Below are 25255 nucleotides of genomic sequence, written 5' to 3'. Positions count from 1 at the left end.
CAATGCACCATGTAGATCTGAGTGGCCGTGAGGGTCGTGTGAGCTCCCAGAGTGCAGAAGAAAGTTTTGACCTCACCGATTGCCCGGAAATGCTGTGTTCCCTCCCTCCCAAAACAAGGCTGTCTGTCTAAGGCTTCCTTTCCCCCTTAGAGATCCTCCGACGGCTCCCCAAGCCACGAGGAAGACCTGGCTAAGGTGATCGAGCTCCAGGAGGTCATCGAGAGGCAGTCAGGGGAGCAGAGCCAGTCGAAGGAGTGCCTGGCAAACCTCTCTGCCTACGTGAGAGAGCCGGAGGAGGACCCGGACACGGCCAGGAAGGAGCTCCTCGCGTCCGAGGAAGCGAACAGACAACCACAGCGGGATGTCCGCGAAGTGAGTGACAGCGGACGTGTCTGTTGTCCTGAGGTGGAATGTGGGTCCCTTGTTCTCCGGCTGATCTGAGCTTTGGGATGGCTGCGTGAGTAGGAGCACAGAGCGCTGGCGAGACCGCGACTGGCGGCCTCCCCGCCTCTGCGTCGAGATCTCTGGGGTAGAAGAGGCCTGGTCCAGGCGGTCCATTGGCAGTGGAGCAACACGAGGGCATCCCTAGCGCTGTGCTCACCCTGGGTGTGGACTCCTCATTTCTACAAGTTCTAGGGTGCCCAGTGTGTTCCTCTTTGAAAAATTCATTCATCCATTCATTCATTTATTGGAGTCTAGTTGCTTTCCTTTTTCTTGGAGAAGGCAATGGTACCCCACTCCAGTACTCTTGCCTGGAAAATCCCATGGATGGAGGAGCCTGGTAGGCTACAGTCCATGGGGTCGCTAAGAGTCGGACACAACTGAGCGACTTCACTTTCACTTTTCCCTTTGATACACTGGAGAAGGAAATGGCAACCCACTCCAGTATTCTTGCCTGGAGAATCCCAGGGACAGGGGAGCCTGGTGGGCTACCGTCTGTGGGGTCGCACAGAGTCGGACACGACCGAAGCGACTTAGCAGTTAGCAGTTGCTTTACACTGCTGTGTCAATGTCTGCTGTACAGCAAAGTGAATCCGTCATATATATATATATTTATATTTATATTTATATTTATATATATATATATATATACGTGTGTGTGTGTCTACATATATCCCTCTTTTTAGATTTCCTACCCATTTACTTCACCACAGAGCCCTGAGTAGACTGCCCTGTGCTGTAGAGTAGGTCCTTACTCGTTGTTGAGTTTACGCATAGTCTCAGTAGTGTACATACGTCAACCCCAGTCTCCCAGTTCATCCCCCCCACCTGCCTGTCGAATGTATACCTGATGATGCTGAAATTTCCTTCGGGTTCACTCAGGCGAGTCTGGTGACGTCTGTGGAGCCCGTTCTCTCGGAGAGATGGGAGCCCGCTGTGTGGCCCCTGCTGAGGCAGCTTGCCTGGCCGTCTTCTCTAGTTTTCTGAGGTTCTGCTCCTTGAGGGGATGTGTGACATTGATACCGGCGGTCAGACAGGTCGAGTGGCGTTTGCTCACCCTCAGAGCCTCAGGCCCGTGCTGTGTAACCATGTAGAGTCATGATGTTTCTGGTGGTCGTGTCTGCGGCTGTCATGATTGATGAGAAACTGCCTAACGGTCATTGTGAAAAGAGAAGAGTGCTGAGGGTTCGGGCCTCCTCCTGTGAGCCTCACCTCTCCTTTGTAGGCAGGCAGACAGCGCCCACCCTGCCCCACCCCTCCCCCGTGAGACCGTCTCAGACAGAACCCCTCCGACATGTGCTACAGCAGGTGTCCTTGTTTAGTAGCTTGGTGTGAGTAATTCTCTGAGAGCTCAAGGTGAGAACTCAAAACAGAATATTTGCACGCTTGTATAACCTTTTCCCACTACTCTTTGGCAACAGGAGGAGATTAGGTGGCAGAGTTCAATATGTAGAGAATTCTGGGAAAAGCGGCCTTGAGACCTTTCACTTTTAATGTCAGGCCTTTGCCCACATTGGTTACTTAGTAGTCGACTACGGAGGGACCTGCAGTGGATTTTGACCTGGCGGACGGGAGTTGCACCAGCAGCAAGTTCTGGTCCTGGTTTGACCCTTTCATACATGTGGTGTAAGTCTGCTTTAGAAGAATTAGGCTTGAGAAGGCTGCTTCCAGTTGTGTTAAACTTTGACTTCTGTTTCCACTCATTACTATTACTTGAATTCTGAGGAAATTGCATGAGAGTTTTCCGACTTTTACCCGAGGAAACGAGCCTCAGAGGTCCCTGTTGGATCTGTCGAAGGTCCCTCCCTCTTGTGGATCCAGTCCGCCTGTGTGGTGTAGCAGACAGAGGTCGTGACTTCATGCCAGATACCATTCCTCCTGGAATTCATGCAATAACAGGGTAGTTTAGTATACTCTTTGCTGTTTGGGTTGATTATGTTGAAGAGAAGCTTGGGAAACCGAGTGGCCAGACAGAACGTTAATACAGACATATGGGTGCCAATCGTGGCAAATGTGACATTTTAAGTAGGCACGTTTTTGCTCACGTCCGAGGAAACTGCCGTGTCTAGGACTTTAATTTTGAGGACGCTAACTTTATTTTTGAGTTGAAACTTAGGATTTAGTCCAACTTTTTTACGCGTACGTGTATCGGAATGTTCCATGATAATGACTTACCTTTTCTACTCTGCAATGCCCGGTGTAGGCCATGGTCCAGAACACGGACGTGGAGGTGCGAATCACTACCCTTGAGAGATGCTACCTTGCCGCCCAGCGCGAAGCCACCTCTGTGCACGACGACCTCAATGATAAACTTGAAAATGAAATCGCAGATAAGGATTCTATGCATCGACAGGTAACGGCTTTTACTGAACTGTGTCTGACTTTTATAGTGGTGAATTCCTGAGGAAGGAAGGTAAACACCTTTTCATGTGACTCCCACGTTGTAAGGCACCTGCCCCCTCACACTGTGGTCCTGAAATGGTTTTGGAACAAAGCGTTGATAGATCGCTTTATGTCTTCCCATTTTCCTTTTTCTGGCTACGAGTTTCCTTTTAAGGCATGCTTTTTTTTCTTAAAAGAACCAATTTTGATAACTTGTGGCCTACTGTGAGGCCCAGCACAGTACTAATTAGCACCGTTTTGATTGAAATCATCCTGCGAGTAAATGGATACACATACCCATCATTTTATAGTGAGAAGAATTCTCATTGGAAGTTTAAGTACCTTTGTATTTTCGCCTCATTTATGGCATGTAATTTTTCATACATGTCTGTGTTTTGAGCTGCCATGTTCAGTGAGCAGCTAGTTTGGGCCAGACATCGTCAGAACTAGGACTCCAGCAGTGAATTAAAAACCGTGTGCGTTCTTTATCCACTGCCATGTAACAAATCACTGCAAAGCTTAGTGACTTCCCAGTGAGCAGGTCACAGTCCAGTTTCTGTGCTTTGCAGCAGGTGGGCCTGGTTCAGGGCCTCCTGAGGACGCAAACATGGGAAGGCCCCCCAGGGCTGGATGGCAGGCTTTCAGACTCACCTGGCTGGTGGGGACAGGCCCAGGTCCCTGCCGTGTGGACCTCTTCATGGCCTGGCTTTCCTCAGAACACCCTCTGAGAGCGAGAGCGCGGGATGTAGCCCGGGGCCTTTCGCGCCCCGGTCTCGGAAGCCGCACACCTTCAGTTCTGTTTGCGAGAGTGAGCTGCGAAGTCCTGCCTCGCTCAGGGGCTGAGCAGGAGTTGCCCCCTCTGCCTCTTGAAGGGAGGAGGATGGAAGAATTTGTGGACCCGTTTTTAAACCCACGCAGCCTGTCGGACAGTAATGAGCAGGGGAAGGAGACCAGAGTGCCCGAGTTGTCTAAGAGGAGGGGGGACGATCGTGTGTGAACAGGGTGGCCAGCGAGGTGACACCAGGAGGGTGACCTGGAACAGAGACCCGGAGGCCGGAAGAGAAGTAGCCACTCGGAGATAGATCAAGGGTCGTGTCAACAAGCGGAGATAAGGGAGAGAGAGGGCCGCATCAGGGAGGACCCCGGGCTCAGGCCTGAGCAGCTCGAGGCCAGAGCCTGTTTCCTGAGCTGAGGAGGGCTGTCAGGGCAGGGAGCTAAGAGACGGGCCTCAGCCCTGTTGAGGTGGATGAGCCCATGGGGTGTCCAGGGGACCTGTGAGGTCAGCAGCTGAGTGTTCCGGCCTGGATCCAGGAGAGGCCTCACTCAGCTCAAGGTGGACTTGGGTCGTGGGCATACAGATGGTGTTTAAAGGCACAGACAAGGTAAAGTCACCAGGCAGGTGCCCGTGGAGAGATAGGGGGTGCAAGGGTAGAGCTGTGGGGTGCCTCGCATTCCAAGGTTGAGAAGGGGCGCAAGGGACTGACTAGTAACCCCAGGGAGGGCGGGGCCTGGTGCCCAGGGAGAGACATGCTTGGGGTGGGGGGAGGGCAAGGAGAGGAGGGGGCTTGGTAACATGGGTTCCTCAGAGCTCCCTGGGAGCTGCCCTGCGAGCGGGGCACACCGCCTGCTTGCAGAGAGCTGGAGACTGGGCGGGGAGGGGGACAGTAGAGGCCTCTCCCAGGGAGCTCTCAGAGACCCTCAGTGGGCGCTGCAGGGAGCCCTGGAGGAGGAATCTGCTGGTTCCCTTTGTGCGATTTTAAGGTGAGAGAAGGGAGAGGACGTGCTGGCTGAGCTGATGGGGGTGAAGCCATATGCAGCTGGTTCGCTGGAGAGGAGCAGGAATGATGGCAGGTGGTCCTGGAGCCAGTGCAGGGGGTGGCCCAGCCCTGGGGAGGGGTCGTGACGAAGACAGGGGCGAGGGCGCTGGCCACGGGGGACAGGGAGCCAGCAAGCCAGCACCTCGAGGCTGCCCCTCGGCTGCTTTGAGGTCACGTCTGGGAAAGAAGGCAGGACCTGGGTGAGAGTGGGCCGGGGGGAGATGTGCCAGAGAGAAGGGTGTGAGGTGTGAGAGCTGGAGGGCGGCTCGGAGCCCAGCAGGCCCTCTCCCGCACGTCTCTGGTGACAGAGCCGCCTTGCGGTGTGAGGGGCCGTCCCCCAGAACAGCCCGCGGGCCTGCGCCCCGGGAGGAGCCCCGCGGGGGGCTGGCCCTCCCAGCCCTGCTGGCCCTGCTTGCGCCTGTCTGTGCGTGTTCAGACCAGCCTGGAAAACGGAGGGCTGGGGACCTGCGAGGATGGCGCTCCTCGGTGAGTAACACAAGTGGTGACCGCTGAGGTGGACCCAGAGGCTGCGGAGCTGAAGGATTTCTTTTTCTTATTTTCCTTCAGCCTGGCTGATGGAGGCACAGATGTATTGTTGTAATTTTCGGACTTTGTCTCTGACTCCATCGGCCCACCCTTGTGAATAACCTCATAGGATTGCCTCCCATCCACGCTAAGACCTGAATGTCACCAGGCCATCTAGGAAGTGGATTCTCCTCCTGCCTGTTTCTTCAGTACTGCTCGCTTAAGAGATGGCAGTGTCTCATAAGCATGGCCCGTTTATCCACAGTTGGGGCTTCCATGTAAACTTGTGTTCAGTTCCTGATAGACTTGAGCTGCCCTGAATGTCGCTGACGAGACGTGGTCCTCTCGTGCCCAGGTGCAGACCCTGAAGGAAAAGGACTGGGAGCGCGCGCAGCAAGCCAGCGTGCCGGCCAACGTGGCCCAGGCGTTCGAGAGTGACGCAGACTTGTCTGACGGCGGGGGCGACAGGGCCACCCTCTTCAGCTCGGCCGCTCTGCTGTCGCCCAGCGGGCAGGGCGATGCCGAGACTCTGACTGTGATGCTTCAGGAGCAGCTGGACACCATCAACGAAGAGATCCGGTGGGTGAGCCCGAGCCGAGCTCCCCAGAAACTCGGCTTCTCTGAGGAGCTGTCTTCTCCTTAGAGAAGGCTGAGTGTTCCATAGTAAGGAAACTGACTTCAAGTCTGCTTCAAGAATTTTCAGTTCTGAGATTGCCCTTGATTATAGAGCTCAGTCAGCCAGGGCTGTGGGGGGCGTTGTGGGGTGTCCCCCCACCAGCTCTGAGCCCCAAGGTGGGTGAGGTGCCGTGACAGTGTCCCCTGCGGCCCGTGCACCCTCCAGCACTGAAGGTTCGCCCTCGTGTGTCCCTCGGAGCCTCCCACATTCTGGTGAAAAGCCACCTGAAACAGAAAAGCTGGGGTTTTGGGGTGGCAAATTCCCCCTCAGATCTGCATTTTCCTTTTGAACTTAATACAGTGTGAAGATTGGCTTGTTGTACGACAGTGGTCCAAGGACATGTGTTTGAGTTCTTCTCAACTCATCAGTGTCTGTGAGATGTTTTCTGTAGACACCGTCTGGGCTGTTATAACAGTTTACAAACGGGATAGAATCCAAAGGCCCGCCTCATGGCGAGCAGGGGCCTTGGGTCTGGGTGCGGCCAGGTGGCTGGGGGCCCCGAGGCCAGCCTGGTGCCGCACCCGCACAGCTCTGCCTCCTGTCCCTTGTCCACGTTCAGAGTGGCCACAGGCCGGTGACCCTGCACAGGACCTGGCAGAGCTGCTGCTCAGACTGTTCTTGTCACGTCAGCCCAGGCCGAGGTGCCCGTTCCTGTCAGCCGAGTGCGGGGGGCCCGGGGGAAAGGCAGGGGTGAAGGGCACAACCAGCAAACGCAGGTGGTGCCGCCTGCACGTTTGACGCTGAGACAGACTGCTTTGTGGGCCGTGTTTGAGCACAGACAGCTCAGAAAGATTGTCTTTCCCCCTCCCCCAGGAAATACGGAACGGTTACATATTAATATGTTTATTTTTACAGCATGTTGTCAGGTAAAAGTGATTTTTCCTTAGGTAACATGTTGACTTGAGGTAAATGGTAAATTCTTTCCATCAACTTGTTATCAACAGTGAAAAACTTTCAGGGTGTATAAGGAGAAGTGAAACTGGAGAGGTGACGACCTGCGAGAATCTTGTATTTTATTTTGAAAATCATGTTATATGCATAATCGAATATTTAAACTGCTATATAACATCATCCGCGAGACATTAGGGGAGAAGAGCAGTAACTGTGAATTCTAGGTTAATGCAGCACATTGACATGAGTCCAGAAACTCACACAAAGCTGGTGGAGAACTTCATCAAGTGATGCATTTGTACATAGACAACCTAAAAAATAAAAAAATCAATTCAGCACTTCATCTGGTCTAGAGACTTGTGTTTAGAAACTCCAGCTTGTTCGTGGCTCACTGTTTTGATTGTACAGAGTTCCTGATTCCCAGCGGAATAGACTTGAGGCACTGCCGTGCATCTCTGCCCTGAGAGCAGGGAAGGTAAAGGTTGTCAACTTCAGGTTATCTCCTCACAGGGAGAGAGGCGCCACCCAGGCCCCGTCAGAATGTTAGAGTAAACCAGTCAAATCAAACGAGAATGATCAGGGGCCACTTTGTAAGACTCAAGGATAAGTTATTCTAAGTTTGAGAATATTGAAAAGAGGGAAAGTTGAACCTTTTTGCTGAGATGTTAATTGAGCAACTGTTCCTGGAATATGCTAATCGTGACACAGAATGCAAGCCCACATTTGTTGTCCAGACACGTTCCTCTGCTGACAAAGGCAGGTGACGGGTTTTATTCTATTTTAGGTTGATCGAAGAAGAGAAGGAGAACACGGAGCAGCGGGCCGAGGATACTGAGAGCAGGGTGGGCAAGGGGAGCTTAGGCAACCTTCGTTGTTGTAAATCCTCGAGCTCCCTCAACCTGTGTCCCGCCTCCTCGCTCGCCAGCTCCTGCCCGCCCAGCAGTGGGCGCGCCAAGCCCCCAAGGAGGCGGCACAGCTCGGCGCGGAAAGTAGACCAGCGGGACATCAAGACTCTGGTATGTGTCTGCCTCCTCCCTGCCACGTCCCTCCCCCAGCACACTGGCTTTCTTTTTTGTTTGTTTGTTTTTTGTTTTTTCTGTTTTTACCCAGAAGAAACTCAGGTACATTTGCTACGCTTAGAGGTCTAAGATTTTTAAAAACTGCCTAGTCTTTAATCATTCCATACTCGCACAGCAACAAATTAGTCTTGATATTTGGACCACCGGCTTAGCACGTCATCATGAACTCAGCCAGGGCCTGCCTCTGTAACGTTGGGCCCGGCCTGTGCTGGACACAGCAGGTGCAGGGAAGTTGCTGTTGTCACCGAGTAGACAGCCTTGTGAAAGTAACCATAGGCAGCTCTCCTGGCGTGTGAGACCCACGCAGCACATTTTTCATTGGGGATACCTGGCTGCAGGCTGCAGGCCATGCGGTGGGAACAAAACCAAGAATCTAAACTGGTCTGCTTGCTGCTGGACCTGGCTGCACGCTCAGGCCAGCTCTGGGTGTGAAACCAGGTTAAAAGCCTGGTGCCCCAGGGCCCCAGGGAAGAAGTTGGGCTTCCTCACTCTTCTGAGTCTAAAAATGGGATGACGACCTAGGGCTTTTGGTGACAGAGTGTGCAGCTCTGAAGCGCATGTTCCTGCTTTCTTCCATGTTTAGCTTAGGTTTCCTGAGCGCATTGCTGTTTACCCTGTGAAATCATGTCTACAACACTCTGCTTTGTAACTGCACTTGTATTATCACTTTTTTTGTTACCACCCATTTCATGTTAGCTGCATTGTTAGTCAGCATATAATTAAATTAACTGTGAATCATTTTAGCAGCATGTGAAGTGATAACTGGTCTATTTTGTGGTCTTTTGACACATTGGTTTTATAATATGCATCACTGGCCAATTAGTTGATAGTGTGTATTCTTTGACGATTTCTCTGTGGTTTCATGCTTGATTTCTTTCCGAGTATTTGTAAAAGAACAGTTCTGTATATTTTTTCTTGTTGCTGGAGTTCTCTGACGGTGTGTCTGCTTTCATCGTTGGTTTTGATTTCCTGTCTCATCCTGTTGTCTGCTTCGTTGTCATCAATCCAGACCCCAGCTTCCCACAACCGCACCCCCCCGAGGCTGTAGTTTACCCATCCATCTCCCCTCCCCCGTCCTCCCACTTGCTCTGGTCATAGCAGTCTGGGGTCCACAGCGTGTGTCCCCTTAGTCGGGTTTCTGCTTTGTCTTCATGTCTCATTAAATGGTGTTTTTCCCCCATAGCACTAAGTTTGAATTATTGTTATCACTGTGCAGTTACAAGCATAATGTAGATGGATGATACACTACAGAACCTGTGTAATTCATAACTGAGATTATGCTTACCTGAAGAAATGATCCTCTTATGTGTAGAATTAATGGACTTTTGACACAACATCCTTTCTGTGTTGGTGCTTGTATTTGAGACTGTAAATCTCATCAGCTTTTGCATGCTTAATGTCTCTACGAGACTCTTTTACAAAGTATCTTCTATGGTTCATAAAATGTGAAGACTCCACCTGCTGTTACGCTAGCTTTCATTCTTACATATTTTCATAGGGTACCTGCTTTAATGAATTTATTTTCAGAAGTTTGAAATCAAATTCTAGGTAACGATTTTACATTAATGTCCAACAGGTGGTTAGATCTGTTCAGTGTTAAAATAGGTATTACGGCAACTTCCTCGTCAGTTAAATTACTATTTTAAAGTATAACATGTTTTTTTTATTAAGAGAAACTAACTTATAGAGAGGTTTGGCTGAGAACAGACAACTGTTAAGGCCCTTTGTTGTACACAGTGCTGTGCTTTAACAAATCATGATGTTGTAATAGAATTGTATCTTCCTGAGGAATAATGTATAGTGTTTCTCTAGTAAATCTTGAATAGCTTATTTAACTAATGTGGTCCAACAAATTGTTCTGTTTCCAGTTACATGTTCTCTAAATCTACATCTCACTTATATGTTTGCCGTCATTTTTGCTTTACTGTCTTTGCCTATATTGATTCTTGAATTTTTAGCTTCAAAGTCGCAATAAATCTGGTTTCTCTTCATTTCTTTGCATGCATCTATCAGTCTAGTGAGTTAAGGAAGCATCGTCGAAAGGTAAACTATTTAGTAATTTAGCATGCCTTTGTTTCTCTGTGAAGTATTAGAGTCCTTATCGTGTTAGTGAATGAACACTATGTGGTTACGTACTGGTGGATGATTGACATTTTAATAGAAGTAATGAAACTCGCCCACCACTTAAAATATGCTGATGATGCAATCAATCCATCCTAAAGGAGATCAATCCTGGGTGTTCATTGGAAGGACTGATTTTGAAGCTGAAACTCCAGTACTTTGGCCACCTCACGCGAAGAGTTGACTCATTGGAAAAGACCCTAATGCTGGGTAGGATTGGGGGCAGGAGGAGAAGGGGACAATAGAGGATGAGATGGCTGGATGGCATCACTGACTCGATGGACATGGGTTTGGGTGGACTCCGGGAGTTAGTGATGGACAGGGAGGCCTGGCGTGCTACAATTCATGGGGTCGCAAAGAGTCAGACACGACTGAGCGACTGAACGGAACGGAACTGAACTGAACTGAACTGAACTGATGGTTCTGTTGGAAATAGGTCATTGGTTGGGACAATTGTAACAGTTTGCCTTTCTCCCACTTGTTTGCCTTCTAATCATCTCATGCTTATTTATAATAGACATAGTAGTATTTATTATTTTTAAAATTTTCTTTACTTATTTTTTTGGCCATACTGCACAGCTAATGGGATGTTAGTTCCCCAACCAGGGATCAGACCGGTGTGAAAGTGAAAGTGCCAAGTCCTCACCTCTGGACCACCATGGAATTTCCACGTAGTGTTTTCTTAAAAGAAATGACTGAATCAGAGCCATAGATATTAGATTTGGGGGAAGCCAATTTAATGACGGTGGGTAGCAGTGTGCAGGAGACTCTGTGTGCCAGGCACCGTGTCCAGTGCTTTCTGAGCCCGTCATCTAATCCCGCAGACACCCAGGTGAGGTCCAGGCTGCTGTTATCCCCATTCAGCAGATATGGACACTGAGGCTTAGAGAGGCCGGGCACCGTGCCCAGGCTCGCATACCCAGCGGTGCGGTGCAGACTGGTCTGATCAGAGCCTGGACACTTAACCGTGGTGCCGTCCATCCCGCTTTCCTCCAGAGGCCCTCCTGTCCATCACAGCAACCCTGATGGAGGGAGCCTCAGGAGGGAGCTCGCTGCCTCTCCCCTCGGGTCACTTGGATGAGCCCCTGTTGTTGGAGTCCAGTGGCCCGAGGGCTGGCCTTCCTTGTCCCTCTCCTGCTCCCAGCCCGCTGATGGAGCACTCCTGGGGCCTTCCCACAGGACTTGGGCAGCCGCGCTCCGGTTCAGGCAGCTCAGTGCCCAGGAACCCTTCTGCCGGGCACAGCAGAGTAGCTCCGTCACCCTGAGGTTGGTGACCTGGGTGTGCCGCTTGCCCGCTTTGTGGCCTGCTTTGCCCTCCTGTTAAATGAGGACACGGTACTGCCCATCCGACTCACGTGGGCACCCGTGGGGCGGGCTCCCATCCTGGCGGAGGGTGCCAGGCTGGGGACCCAGAGGCCTTTCTCAGGACAAGGCCCGGGGGAAGGGCCTGGCCGTGGTCCCTGACTTTGAGGCAGGTGTTTGTCTGCATTCAGTCCTAGTCAGCCCAGGTGTGTCACTTCCCTGCTCTGTTCTTTGTTGTTTTCTGATTTTTATAAATGCTTCTTTTAACTTGAATTTGAGATTGATCCCTCTTCAGTTCCATGTGGATAATTTCTAGCTTTTGTAGCCTTCTGTTGTCTGAGGGTAGTTGTTAGAGATCAGGGGAGAGTGCACAGTTTATCCAGCTGCTGTTAAACGAGTTCAGCTGTATTTTGCAGTAAGTCACTTTGTTGTCACCAAGCTCCTGTGGAGCTGCAGTGGATCAGTATTCTTTACAGAATCCCATTACAAAGCCACAGGTTAGTTGGTTAAAACGACGCACTCATTGTTTATAAAAATACTTTCCATGCATGCTTCCTAAAACCTCCCCTGGCTGAACCACACGCCCACATGTATAAGTGAGACCTGTCTGGACCCTGAAGGGGTTTATCTGTTCCCCACACTGTTGCCACCACTGTTTCCTGTCCTCAGACCCAGGACCAGCGGAAAAGCTGGGCGTCCAGGAGAGATCTTTTTTTTTTTTTTCAATTAGCTTATTTTTTAATTGAAGGATAATTGCTTTACAGAATTTTGTTCTTGTCTGTCAAATCGCAGGAAAAATCAGGCATAGGTACACATATATCCCCTCCCTTTCGAACCTCCCTCCCATCTCCCTCCCCTCGAGATTGATAGAAGAGTATCTCTTAGTGAAGACTTCAGTTGAGTTCAGTCGCTCAGTCGTGTCCGAATCTTTGCAACCCCATGAATCGCAGCACGCCAGGCCTCCCTGTCCGTCACCAGCTCCCGGAGTCCACCCAAACCCATGTCCATCGAGTCAGTGATGCCATCCAGCCATCTCATCCTCTGTCGTCCCCTTCTCCTCCTGCCCTCAATCCTTCCCAGCATTAGGGTCTTTTCCAATGAGTCAGCTCTTCGCATGAGGTGGCCAAAGTGTTGGAGTTTCAGCTTCAACATCAGTCCTTCCAATGAACACCCAGGATTGATCCCCTTTAGGATGGACTGTTCGGATCTCCTTGCACTCCAAGGGACTCTCAAGAGTCTTCTCCCACACCACAGTTCAAAGGCATCAGTTCTGTGGCGCTCAGCTTTCTTCACCGTCCGACTCTCACATCCATACACGACCACTGGAAAAACCATAGCCTTGACTAGACGGACTTTTGTTGGCAAAGTAGTGTCTCTGCTTTTAAATATGCCATCTAAGTTGGCCAAAACCTTCCTTCCAAGGCGTAAGCGTCTTTCAGTTTCGTGGCTGCAGTCACCATCAGCAGTGATTTTGGAGCCCCCAAACATAAAGTCTGACACTGTTTCCACAGTTTCCCCATCTATTTCCCATGAGGTGATGGGACCTGATGCCATGATCTTAGTTTTCTGAACGTTGAGCTTTAAGCCAACTTTTTCACTCTCCTCTTTCACTTTCATCAAGAGGCTCTTTAGTTCTTTTCCACTTTCTGCCGTAAGGGTGGTGTCATCTGCATATCTGAGGTTATTGATGTTTCTCCCGGCAGTCTCGATTCCAGCTTGTGTTTCTTCCAGCCCAGCGTCTCTCATGATGTACCCTGCGTCTAAGTTAAATAAGCAGGGTGACAAGGACACACAGCCTTGACGTCCTCGTTTTCCTATTTGGAACCAGTCTGTTGTTCCATGTCCAGTTCTAACTGTTGCTTCCTGACCTGCGTACAGGTTTCCCAAGAGACAGGTCAGATGGTCTGGTATTCCCATCTCTCTCAGAATTTTCCACAGTTGATTGTGATCCACACAGTCAAAGGCTTTGTTTGGCATAGTCCATAAAGCAGAAATCGATGTTTTTCGGGAACTCTCTTGCTTTTTCGATGATCCAGCAGATATTGGCAATTTGATCTCTGGTTCCTCTGCCTTTTCTAAAATCAGCTTGAACATCTGGAAGTTCACGGTTCACCTATCGCTGAAGCCTGGCTTAGAGAATTTTAAGCATTACTTTACTAGCACGTGAGATGAGTGCCATTGTGCGGTAGTTTGAGCATTCTTTGGCATTGCCTTTCTTTGGGATTGGGATGAAAACTGACCATTTCCAGTCCTGTGGCCACCGCTGAGTTTTCCATATTTGCTGGCATATTGAATATAGCACTTTCACAGCATCATCTTTCAGGATTTGAGATAGCTCAGCTGGAATTCCATCAGCTCCACTAGCTTTGTTCGTAGTGATGCTTCCTAAAGTCCGGTGGACTTCACGTTTAGCAGATGATTCTTAAAGAGCAGAATAACTGGGGAAAGCTACTAACGGACGGGGTGCTTGATGTAAATCCCGAGCAAGTAAACATGCCAAGCACCAATGGAAAGGCAAGTCCTCGGTCTCGCTCTCTGTCTGGTTCTCGCCTTACCATCCAGTCTGTGCGGGGCTGTTGGGACCTGTCAGCAATGCACCATGTAGATCTGAGTGGCCGTGAGGGTCGTGTGAGCTCCCAGAGTGCAGAAGAAAGTTTTGACCTCACCGATTGCCCGGAAATGCTGTGTTCCCTCCCTCCCAAAACAAGGCTGTCTGTCTAAGGCTTCCTTTCCCCCTTAGAGATCCTCCGACGGCTCCCCAAGCCACGAGGAAGACCTGGCTAAGGTGATCGAGCTCCAGGAGGTCATCGAGAGGCAGTCAGGGGAGCAGAGCCAGTCGAAGGAGTGCCTGGCAAACCTCTCTGCCTACGTGAGAGAGCCGGAGGAGGACCCGGACACGGCCAGGAAGGAGCTCCTCGCGTCCGAGGAAGCGAACAGACAACCACAGCGGGATGTCCGCGAAGTGAGTGACAGCGGACGTGTCTGTTGTCCTGAGGTGGAATGTGGGTCCCTTGTTCTCCGGCTGATCTGAGCTTTGGGATGGCTGCGTGAGTAGGAGCACAGAGCGCTGGCGAGACCGCGACTGGCGGCCTCCCCGCCTCTGCGTCGAGATCTCTGGGGTAGAAGAGGCCTGGTCCAGGCGGTCCATTGGCAGTGGAGCAACACGAGGGCATCCCTAGCGCTGTGCTCACCCTGGGTGTGGACTCCTCATTTCTACAAGTTCTAGGGTGCCCAGTGTGTTCCTCTTTGAAAAATTCATTCATCCATTCATTCATTTATTGGAGTCTAGTTGCTTTCCTTTTTCTTGGAGAAGGCAATGGTACCCCACTCCAGTACTCTTGCCTGGAAAATCCCATGGATGGAGGAGCCTGGTAGGCTACAGTCCATGGGGTCGCTAAGAGTCGGACACAACTGAGCGACTTCACTTTCACTTTTCCCTTTGATACACTGGAGAAGGAAATGGCAACCCACTCCAGTATTCTTGCCTGGAGAATCCCAGGGACAGGGGAGCCTGGTGGGCTACCGTCTGTGGGGTCGCACAGAGTCGGACACGACCGAAGCGACTTAGCAGTTAGCAGTTGCTTTACACTGCTGTGTCAATGTCTGCTGTACAGCAAAGTGAATCCGTCATATATATATATATATTTATATTTATATTTATATTTATATTTATATATATATATATATATATATATATATATATATATATACGTGTGTGTGTGTCTACATATATCCCTCTTTTTAGATTTCCTACCCATTTACTTCACCACAGAGCCCTGAGTAGACTGCCCTGTGCTGTAGAGTAGGTCCTTACTCGTTGTTGACTTTACGCATAGTCTCAGTAGTGTACATACGTCAACCCCAGTCTCCCAGTTCATCCCCCCCACCTGCCTGTCGAATGTATACCTGATGATGCTGAAATTTCCTTCGGGTTCACTCAGGCGAGTCTGGTGACGTCTGTGGAGCCCGTTCTCTCGGAGAGATGGGAGCCCGCTGTGTGGCCCCTGCTGAGGCAGCTTGCCTGGCCGTCTTCTCTAGTTTTCTGAGGTTCTGCTCCTTGAGGGGATGTGTGACATTGATACCGGCGGTCAGACAGGTCGAGTGGCGTTTGCTCACCCTCAGAGCCTCAGGCCCGTGCTGTGTAACCATGTAGAGTCATGATGTTTCTGGTGGTCGTGTCTGCGGCTGTCATGATTGATGAGAAACTGCCTAACGGTCATTGTGAAAAGAGAAGAGTGCTGAGGGTTCGGGCCTCCTCCTGTGAGCCTCACCTCTCCTTTGTAGGCAGGCAGACAGCGCCCACCCTGCCCCACCCCTCCCCCGTGAGACCGTCTCAGACAGAACCCCTCCGACATGTGCTACAGCAGGTGTCCTTGTTTAGTAGCTTGGTGTGAGTAATTCTCTGTGAGAGCTCAAGGTGAGAACTCAAAACAGAATATTTGCACGCTTGTATAACCTTTTCCCACTACTCTTTGGCAACAGGAGGAGATTAGGTGGCAGAGTTCAATATGTAGAGAATTCTGGGAAAAGCGGCCTTGAGACCTTTCACTTTTAATGTCAGGCCTTTGCCCACATTGGTTACTTAGTAGTCGACTACGGAGGGACCTGCAGTGGATTTTGACCTGGCGGACGGGAGTTGCACCAGCAGCAAGTTCTGGTCCTGGTTTGACCCTTTCATACATGTGGTGTAAGTCTGCTTTAGAAGAATTAGGCTTGAGAAGGCTGCTTCCAGTTGTGTTAAACTTTGACTTCTGTTTCCACTCATTACTATTACTTGAATTCTGAGGAAATTGCATGAGAGTTTTCCGACTTTTACCCGAGGAAACGAGCCTCAGAGGTCCCTGTTGGATCTGTCGAAGGTCCCTCCCTCTTGTGGATCCAGTCCGCCTGTGTGGTGTAGCAGACAGAGGTCGTGACTTCATGCCAGATACCATTCCTCCTGGAATTCATGCAATAACAGGGTAGTTTAGTATACTCTTTGCTGTTTGGGTTGATTATGTTGAAGAGAAGCTTGGGAAACCGAGTGGCCAGACAGAACGTTAATACAGACATATGGGTGCCAATCGTGGCAAATGTGACATTTTAAGTAGGCACGTTTTTGCTCACGTCCGAGGAAACTGCCGTGTCTAGGACTTTAATTTTGAGGACGCTAACTTTATTTTTGAGTTGAAACTTAGGATTTAGTCCAACTTTTTCACGCGTACGTGTATCGGAATGTTCCATGATAATGACTTACCTTTTCTACTCTGCAATGCCCGGTGTAGGCCATGGTCCAGAACACGGACGTGGAGGTGCGAATCACTACCCTTGAGAGATGCTACCTTGCCGCCCAGCGCGAAGCCACCTCTGTGCACGACGACCTCAATGATAAACTTGAAAATGAAATCGCAGATAAGGATTCTATGCATCGACAGGTAACGGCTTTTACTGAACTGTGTCTGACTTTTATAGTGGTGAATTCCTGAGGAAGGAAGGTAAACACCTTTTCATGTGACTCCCACGTTGTAAGGCACCTGCCCCCTCACACTGTGGTCCTGAAATGGTTTTGGAACAAAGCGTTGATAGATCGCTTTATGTCTTCCCATTTTCCTTTTTCTGGCTACGAGTTTCCTTTTAAGGCATGCTTTTTTTTCTTAAAAGAACCAATTTTGATAACTTGTGGCCTACTGTGAGGCCCAGCACAGTACTAATTAGCACCGTTTTGATTGAAATCATCCTGCGAGTAAATGGATACACATACCCATCATTTTATAGTGAGAAGAATTCTCATTGGAAGTTTAAGTACCTTTGTATTTTCGCCTCATTTATGGCATGTAATTTTTCATACATGTCTGTGTTTTGAGCTGCCATGTTCAGTGAGCAGCTAGTTTGGGCCAGACATCGTCAGAACTAGGACTCCAGCAGTGAATTAAAAACCGTGTGCGTTCTTTATCCACTGCCATGTAACAAATCACTGCAAAGCTTAGTGACTTCCCAGTGAGCAGGTCACAGTCCAGTTTCTGTGCTTTGCAGCAGGTGGGCCTGGTTCAGGGCCTCCTGAGGACGCAAACATGGGAAGGCCCCCCAGGGCTGGATGGCAGGCTTTCAGACTCACCTGGCTGGTGGGGACAGGCCCAGGTCCCTGCCGTGTGGACCTCTTCATGGCCTGGCTTTCCTCAGAACACCCTCTGAGAGCGAGAGCGCGGGATGTAGCCCGGGGCCTTTCGCGCCCCGGTCTCGGAAGCCGCACACCTTCAGTTCTGTTTGCGAGAGTGAGCTGCGAAGTCCTGCCTCGCTCAGGGGCTGAGCAGGAGTTGCCCCCTCTGCCTCTTGAAGGGAGGAGGATGGAAGAATTTGTGGACCCGTTTTTAAACCCACGCAGCCTGTCGGACAGTAATGAGCAGGGGAAGGAGACCAGAGTGCCCGAGTTGTCTAAGAGGAGGGGGGACGATCGTGTGTGAACAGGGTGGCCAGCGAGGTGACACCAGGAGGGTGACCTGGAACAGAGACCCGGAGGCCGGAAGAGAAGTAGCCACTCGGAGATAGATCAAGGGTCGTGTCAACAAGCGGAGATAAGGGAGAGAGAGGGCCGCATCAGGGAGGACCCCGGGCTCAGGCCTGAGCAGCTCGAGGCCAGAGCCTGTTTCCTGAGCTGAGGAGGGCTGTCAGGGCAGGGAGCTAAGAGACGGGCCTCAGCCCTGTTGAGGTGGATGAGCCCATGGGGTGTCCAGGGGACCTGTGAGGTCAGCAGCTGAGTGTTCCGGCCTGGATCCAGGAGAGGCCTCACTCAGCTCAAGGTGGACTTGGGTCGTGGGCATACAGATGGTGTTTAAAGGCACAGACAAGGTAAAGTCACCAGGCAGGTGCCCGTGGAGAGATAGGGGGTGCAAGGGTAGAGCTGTGGGGTGCCTCGCATTCCAAGGTTGAGAAGGGGCGCAAGGGACTGACTAGTAACCCCAGGGAGGGCGGGGCCTGGTGCCCAGGGAGAGACATGCTTGGGGTGGGGGGAGGGCAAGGAGAGGAGGGGGCTTGGTAACATGGGTTCCTCAGAGCTCCCTGGGAGCTGCCCTGCGAGCGGGGCACACCGCCTGCTTGCAGAGAGCTGGAGACTGGGCGGGGAGGGGGACAGTAGAGGCCTCTCCCAGGGAGCTCTCAGAGACCCTCAGTGGGCGCTGCAGGGAGCCCTGGAGGAGGAATCTGCTGGTTCCCTTTGTGCGATTTTAAGGTGAGAGAAGGGAGAGGACGTGCTGGCTGAGCTGATGGGGGTGAAGCCATATGCAGCTGGTTCGCTGGAGAGGAGCAGGAATGATGGCAGGTGGTCCTGGAGCCAGTGCAGGGGGTGGCCCAGCCCTGGGGAGGGGTCGTGACGAAGACAGGGGCGAGGGCGCTGGCCACGGGGGACAGGGAGCCAGCAAGCCAGCACCTCGAGGCTGCCCCTCGGCTGCTTTGAGGTCACGTCTGGGAAAGAAGGCAGGACCTGGGTGAGAGTGGGCCGGGGGGAGATGTGCCAGAGAGAAGGGTGTGAGGTGTGAGAGCTGGAGGGCGGCTCGGAGCCCAGCAGGCCCTCTCCCGCACGTCTCTGGTGACAGAGCCGCCTTGCGGTGTGAGGGGCCGTCCCCCAGAACAGCCCGCGGGCCTGCGCCCCGGGAGGAGCCCCGCGGGGGGCTGGCCCTCCCAGCCCTGCTGGCCCTGCTTGCGCCTGTCTGTGCGTGTTCAGACCAGCCTGGAAAACGGAGGGCTGGGGACCTGCGAGGATGGCGCTCCTCGGTGAGTAACACAAGTGGTGACCGCTGAGGTGGACCCAGAGGCTGCGGAGCTGAAGGATTTCTTTTTCTTATTTTCCTTCAGCCTGGCTGATGGAGGCACAGATGTATTGTTGTAATTTTCGGACTTTGTCTCTGACTCCATCGGCCCACCCTTGTGAATAACCTCATAGGATTGCCTCCCATCCACGCTAAGACCTGAATGTCACCAGGCCATCTAGGAAGTGGATTCTCCTCCTGCCTGTTTCTTCAGTACTGCTCGCTTAAGAGATGGCAGTGTCTCATAAGCATGGCCCGTTTATCCACAGTTGGGGCTTCCATGTAAACTTGTGTTCAGTTCCTGATAGACTTGAGCTGCCCTGAATGTCGCTGACGAGACGTGGTCCTCTCGTGCCCAGGTGCAGACCCTGAAGGAAAAGGACTGGGAGCGCGCGCAGCAAGCCAGCGTGCCGGCCAACGTGGCCCAGGCGTTCGAGAGTGACGCAGACTTGTCTGACGGCGGGGGCGACAGGGCCACCCTCTTCAGCTCGGCCGCTCTGCTGTCGCCCAGCGGGCAGGGCGATGCCGAGACTCTGACTGTGATGCTTCAGGAGCAGCTGGACACCATCAACGAAGAGATCCGGTGGGTGAGCCCGAGCCGAGCTCCCCAGAAACTCGGCTTCTCTGAGGAGCTGTCTTCTCCTTAGAGAAGGCTGAGTGTTCCATAGTAAGGAAACTGACTTCAAGTCTGCTTCAAGAATTTTCAGTTCTGAGATTGCCCTTGATTATAGAGCTCAGTCAGCCAGGGCTGTGGGGGGCGTTGTGGGGTGTCCCCCCACCAGCTCTGAGCCCCAAGGTGGGTGAGGTGCCGTGACAGTGTCCCCTGCGGCCCGTGCACCCTCCAGCACTGAAGGTTCGCCCTCGTGTGTCCCTCGGAGCCTCCCACATTCTGGTGAAAAGCCACCTGAAACAGAAAAGCTGGGGTTTTGGGGTGGCAAATTCCCCCTCAGATCTGCATTTTCCTTTTGAACTTAATACAGTGTGAAGATTGGCTTGTTGTACGACAGTGGTCCAAGGACATGTGTTTGAGTTCTTCTCAACTCATCAGTGTCTGTGAGATGTTTTCTGTAGACACCGTCTGGGCTGTTATAACAGTTTACAAACGGGATAGAATCCAAAGGCCCGCCTCATGGCGAGCAGGGGCCTTGGGTCTGGGTGCGGCCAGGTGGCTGGGGGCCCCGAGGCCAGCCTGGTGCCGCACCCGCACAGCTCTGCCTCCTGTCCCTTGTCCACGTTCAGAGTGGCCACAGGCCGGTGACCCTGCACAGGACCTGGCAGAGCTGCTGCTCAGACTGTTCTTGTCACGTCAGCCCAGGCCGAGGTGCCCGTTCCTGTCAGCCGAGTGCGGGGGGCCCGGGGGAAAGGCAGGGGTGAAGGGCACAACCAGCAAACGCAGGTGGTGCCGCCTGCACGTTTGACGCTGAGACAGACTGCTTTGTGGGCCGTGTTTGAGCACAGACAGCTCAGAAAGATTGTCTTTCCCCCTCCCCCAGGAAATACGGAACGGTTACATATTAATATGTTTATTTTTACAGCATGTTGTCAGGTAAAAGTGATTTTTCCTTAGGTAACATGTTGACTTGAGGTAAATGGTAAATTCTTTCCATCAACTTGTTATCAACAGTGAAAAACTTTCAGGGTGTATAAGGAGAAGTGAAACTGGAGAGGTGACGACCTGCGAGAATCTTGTATTTTATTTTGAAAATCATGTTATATGCATAATCGAATATTTAAACTGCTATATAACATCATCCGCGAGACATTAGGGGAGAAGAGCAGTAACTGTGAATTCTAGGTTAATGCAGCACATTGACATGAGTCCAGAAACTCACACAAAGCTGGTGGAGAACTTCATCAAGTGATGCATTTGTACATAGACAACCTAAAAAATAAAAAAATCAATTCAGCACTTCATCTGGTCTAGAGACTTGTGTTTAGAAACTCCAGCTTGTTCGTGGCTCACTGTTTTGATTGTACAGAGTTCCTGATTCCCAGCGGAATAGACTTGAGGCACTGCCGTGCATCTCTGCCCTGAGAGCAGGGAAGGTAAAGGTTGTCAACTTCAGGTTATCTCCTCACAGGGAGAGAGGCGCCACCCAGGCCCCGTCAGAATGTTAGAGTAAACCAGTCAAATCAAACGAGAATGATCAGGGGCCACTTTGTAAGACTCAAGGATAAGTTATTCTAAGTTTGAGAATATTGAAAAGAGGGAAAGTTGAACCTTTTTGCTGAGATGTTAATTGAGCAACTGTTCCTGGAATATGCTAATCGTGACACAGAATGCAAGCCCACATTTGTTGTCCAGACACGTTCCTCTGCTGACAAAGGCAGGTGACGGGTTTTATTCTATTTTAGGTTGATCGAAGAAGAGAAGGAGAACACGGAGCAGCGGGCCGAGGATACTGAGAGCAGGGTGGGCAAGGGGAGCTTAGGCAACCTTCGTTGTTGTAAATCCTCGAGCTCCCTCAACCTGTGTCCCGCCTCCTCGCTCGCCAGCTCCTGCCCGCCCAGCAGTGGGCGCGCCAAGCCCCCAAGGAGGCGGCACAGCTCGGCGCGGAAAGTAGACCAGCGGGACATCAAGACTCTGGTATGTGTCTGCCTCCTCCCTGCCACGTCCCTCCCCCAGCACACTGGCTTTCTTTTTTGTTTGTTTGTTTTTTGTTTTTTCTGTTTTTACCCAGAAGAAACTCAGGTACATTTGCTACGCTTAGAGGTCTAAGATTTTTAAAAACTGCCTAGTCTTTAATCATTCCATACTCGCACAGCAACAAATTAGTCTTGATATTTGGACCACCGGCTTAGCACGTCATCATGAACTCAGCCAGGGCCTGCCTCTGTAACGTTGGGCCCGGCCTGTGCTGGACACAGCAGGTGCAGGGAAGTTGCTGTTGTCACCGAGTAGACAGCCTTGTGAAAGTAACCATAGGCAGCTCTCCTGGCGTGTGAGACCCACGCAGCACATTTTTCATTGGGGATACCTGGCTGCAGGCTGCAGGCCATGCGGTGGGAACAAAACCAAGAATCTAAACTGGTCTGCTTGCTGCTGGACCTGGCTGCACGCTCAGGCCAGCTCTGGGTGTGAAACCAGGTTAAAAGCCTGGTGCCCCAGGGCCCCAGGGAAGAAGTTGGGCTTCCTCACTCTTCTGAGTCTAAAAATGGGATGACGACCTAGGGCTTTTGGTGACAGAGTGTGCAGCTCTGAAGCGCATGTTCCTGCTTTCTTCCATGTTTAGCTTAGGTTTCCTGAGCGCATTGCTGTTTACCCTGTGAAATCATGTCTACAACACTCTGCTTTGTAACTGCACTTGTATTATCACTTTTTTTGTTACCACCCATTTCATGTTAGCTGCATTGTTAGTCAGCATATAATTAAATTAACTGTGAATCATTTTAGCAGCATGTGAAGTGATAACTGGTCTATTTTGTGGTCTTTTGACACATTGGTTTTATAATATGCATCACTGGCCAATTAGTTGATAGTGTGTATTCTTTGACGATTTCTCTGTGGTTTCATGCTTGATTTCTTTCCGAGTATTTGTAAAAGAACAGTTCTGTATATTTTTTCTTGTTGCTGGAGTTCTCTGACGGTGTGTCTGCTTTCATCGTTGGTTTTGATTTCCTGTCTCATCCTGTTGTCTGCTTCGTTGTCATCAATCCAGACCCCAGCTTCCCACAACCGCACCCCCCCGAGGCTGTAGTTTACCCATCCATCTCCCCTCCCCCGTCCTCCCACTTGCTCTGGTCATAGCAGTCTGGGGTCCACAGCGTGTGTCCCCTTAGTCGGGTTTCTGCTTTGTCTTCATGTCTCATTAAATGGTGTTTTTCCCCCATAGCACTAAGTTTGAATTATTGTTATCACTGTGCAGTTACAAGCATAATGTAGATGGATGATACACTACAGAACCTGTGTAATTCATAACTGAGATTATGCTTACCTGAAGAAATGATCCTCTTATGTGTAGAATTAATGGACTTTTGACACAACATCCTTTCTGTGTTGGTGCTTGTATTTGAGACTGTAAATCTCATCAGCTTTTGCATGCTTAATGTCTCTACGAGACTCTTTTACAAAGTATCTTCTATGGTTCATAAAATGTGAAGACTCCACCTGCTGTTACGCTAGCTTTCATTCTTACATATTTTCATAGGGTACCTGCTTTAATGAATTTATTTTCAGAAGTTTGGAATCAAATTCTAGGTAACGATTTTACATTAATGTCCAACAGGTGGTTAGATCTGTTCAGTGTTAAAATAGGTATTACGGCAACTTCCTCGTCAGTTAAATTACTATTTTAAAGTATAACATGTTTTTTTTATTAAGAGAAACTAACTTATAGAGAGGTTTGGCTGAGAACAGACAACTGTTAAGGCCCTTTGTTGTACACAGTGCTGTGCTTTAACAAATCATGATGTTGTAATAGAATTGTATCTTCCTGAGGAATAATGTATAGTGTTTCTCTAGTAAATCTTGAATAGCTTATTTAACTAATGTGGTCCAACAAATTGTTCTGTTTCCAGTTACATGTTCTCTAAATCTACATCTCACTTATATGTTTGCCGTCATTTTTGCTTTACTGTCTTTGCCTATATTGATTCTTGAATTTTTAGCTTCAAAGTCGCAATAAATCTGGTTTCTCTTCATTTCTTTGCATGCATCTATCAGTCTAGTGAGTTAAGGAAGCATCGTCGAAAGGTAAACTATTTAGTAATTTAGCATGCCTTTGTTTCTCTGTGAAGTATTAGAGTCCTTATCGTGTTAGTGAATGAACACTATGTGGTTACGTACTGGTGGATGATTGACATTTTAATAGAAGTAATGAAACTCGCCCACCACTTAAAATATGCTGATGATGCAATCAATCCATCCTAAAGGAGATCAATCCTGGGTGTTCATTGGAAGGACTGATTTTGAAGCTGAAACTCCAGTACTTTGGCCACCTCACGCGAAGAGTTGACTCATTGGAAAAGACCCTAATGCTGGGTAGGATTGGGGGCAGGAGGAGAAGGGGACAATAGAGGATGAGATGGCTGGATGGCATCACTGACTCGATGGACATGGGTTTGGGTGGACTCCGGGAGTTAGTGATGGACAGGGAGGCCTGGCGTGCTACAATTCATGGGGTCGCAAAGAGTCAGACACGACTGAGCGACTGAACGGAACGGAACTGAACTGAACTGAACTGAACTGATGGTTCTGTTGGAAATAGGTCATTGGTTGGGACAATTGTAACAGTTTGCCTTTCTCCCACTTGTTTGCCTTCTAATCATCTCATGCTTATTTATAATAGACATAGTAGTATTTATTATTTTTAAAATTTTCTTTACTTATTTTTTTGGCCATACTGCACAGCTAATGGGATGTTAGTTCCCCAACCAGGGATCAGACCGGTGTGAAAGTGAAAGTGCCAAGTCCTCACCTCTGGACCACCATGGAATTTCCACGTAGTGTTTTCTTAAAAGAAATGACTGAATCAGAGCCATAGATATTAGATTTGGGGGAAGCCAATTTAATGACGGTGGGTAGCAGTGTGCAGGAGACTCTGTGTGCCAGGCACCGTGTCCAGTGCTTTCTGAGCCCGTCATCTAATCCCGCAGACACCCAGGTGAGGTCCAGGCTGCTGTTATCCCCATTCAGCAGATATGGACACTGAGGCTTAGAGAGGCCGGGCACCGTGCCCAGGCTCGCATACCCAGCGGTGCGGTGCAGACTGGTCTGATCAGAGCCTGGACACTTAACCGTGGTGCCGTCCATCCCGCTTTCCTCCAGAGGCCCTCCTGTCCATCACAGCAACCCTGATGGAGGGAGCCTCAGGAGGGAGCTCGCTGCCTCTCCCCTCGGGTCACTTGGATGAGCCCCTGTTGTTGGAGTCCAGTGGCCCGAGGGCTGGCCTTCCTTGTCCCTCTCCTGCTCCCAGCCCGCTGATGGAGCACTCCTGGGGCCTTCCCACAGGACTTGGGCAGCCGCGCTCCGGTTCAGGCAGCTCAGTGCCCAGGAACCCTTCTGCCGGGCACAGCAGAGTAGCTCCGTCACCCTGAGGTTGGTGACCTGGGTGTGCCGCTTGCCCGCTTTGTGGCCTGCTTTGCCCTCCTGTTAAATGAGGACACGGTACTGCCCATCCGACTCACGTGGGCACCCGTGGGGCGGGCTCCCATCCTGGCGGAGGGTGCCAGGCTGGGGACCCAGAGGCCTTTCTCAGGACAAGGCCCGGGGGAAGGGCCTGGCCGTGGTCCCTGACTTTG

General features: G+C 50.7%; 1 protein-coding gene and 1 long non-coding RNA gene across 2 annotated transcripts in view; one reads left to right on the top strand and one right to left on the bottom strand.

The window, feature by feature from the left end:
- The window catches only part of LOC145505791 (uncharacterized), a 188764-nt gene that overhangs the window by 42458 nt on the left and 121051 nt on the right, over positions 1-25255 (top strand). Inside the window, exons 15-22 of the mRNA XM_081488689.1 lie at positions 151-372; positions 2645-2794; positions 5521-5744; positions 7517-7748; positions 13975-14196; positions 16499-16648; positions 19375-19598; positions 21371-21602. Of these exons, the coding sequence (XP_081344815.1) occupies positions 151-372; positions 2645-2794; positions 5521-5744; positions 7517-7748; positions 13975-14196; positions 16499-16648; positions 19375-19598; positions 21371-21602 (1656 nt within the window). The remainder of the gene's footprint in view (positions 1-150; positions 373-2644; positions 2795-5520; positions 5745-7516; positions 7749-13974; positions 14197-16498; positions 16649-19374; positions 19599-21370; positions 21603-25255) is intronic.
- Positions 7119-12980, bottom strand: LOC145507036 (uncharacterized). Its single transcript, XR_014054521.1, has 2 exons — positions 12406-12980; positions 7119-10027 (listed from the first exon to the last, which is right to left on the bottom strand). It is a non-coding gene; the product is annotated as an uncharacterized LOC145507036 (long non-coding RNA).

Source organism: Giraffa tippelskirchi, chromosome 1, assembly GCF_054371585.1.
Source record: "Giraffa tippelskirchi isolate mGirTip1 chromosome 1, T2T-mGirTip1v1.2.pri, whole genome shotgun sequence".
In the NCBI taxonomy this organism is placed as follows: domain Eukaryota; kingdom Metazoa; phylum Chordata; class Mammalia; order Artiodactyla; family Giraffidae; genus Giraffa; species Giraffa tippelskirchi.
This window is presented reverse-complemented; position numbering and strand designations above follow the sequence as displayed.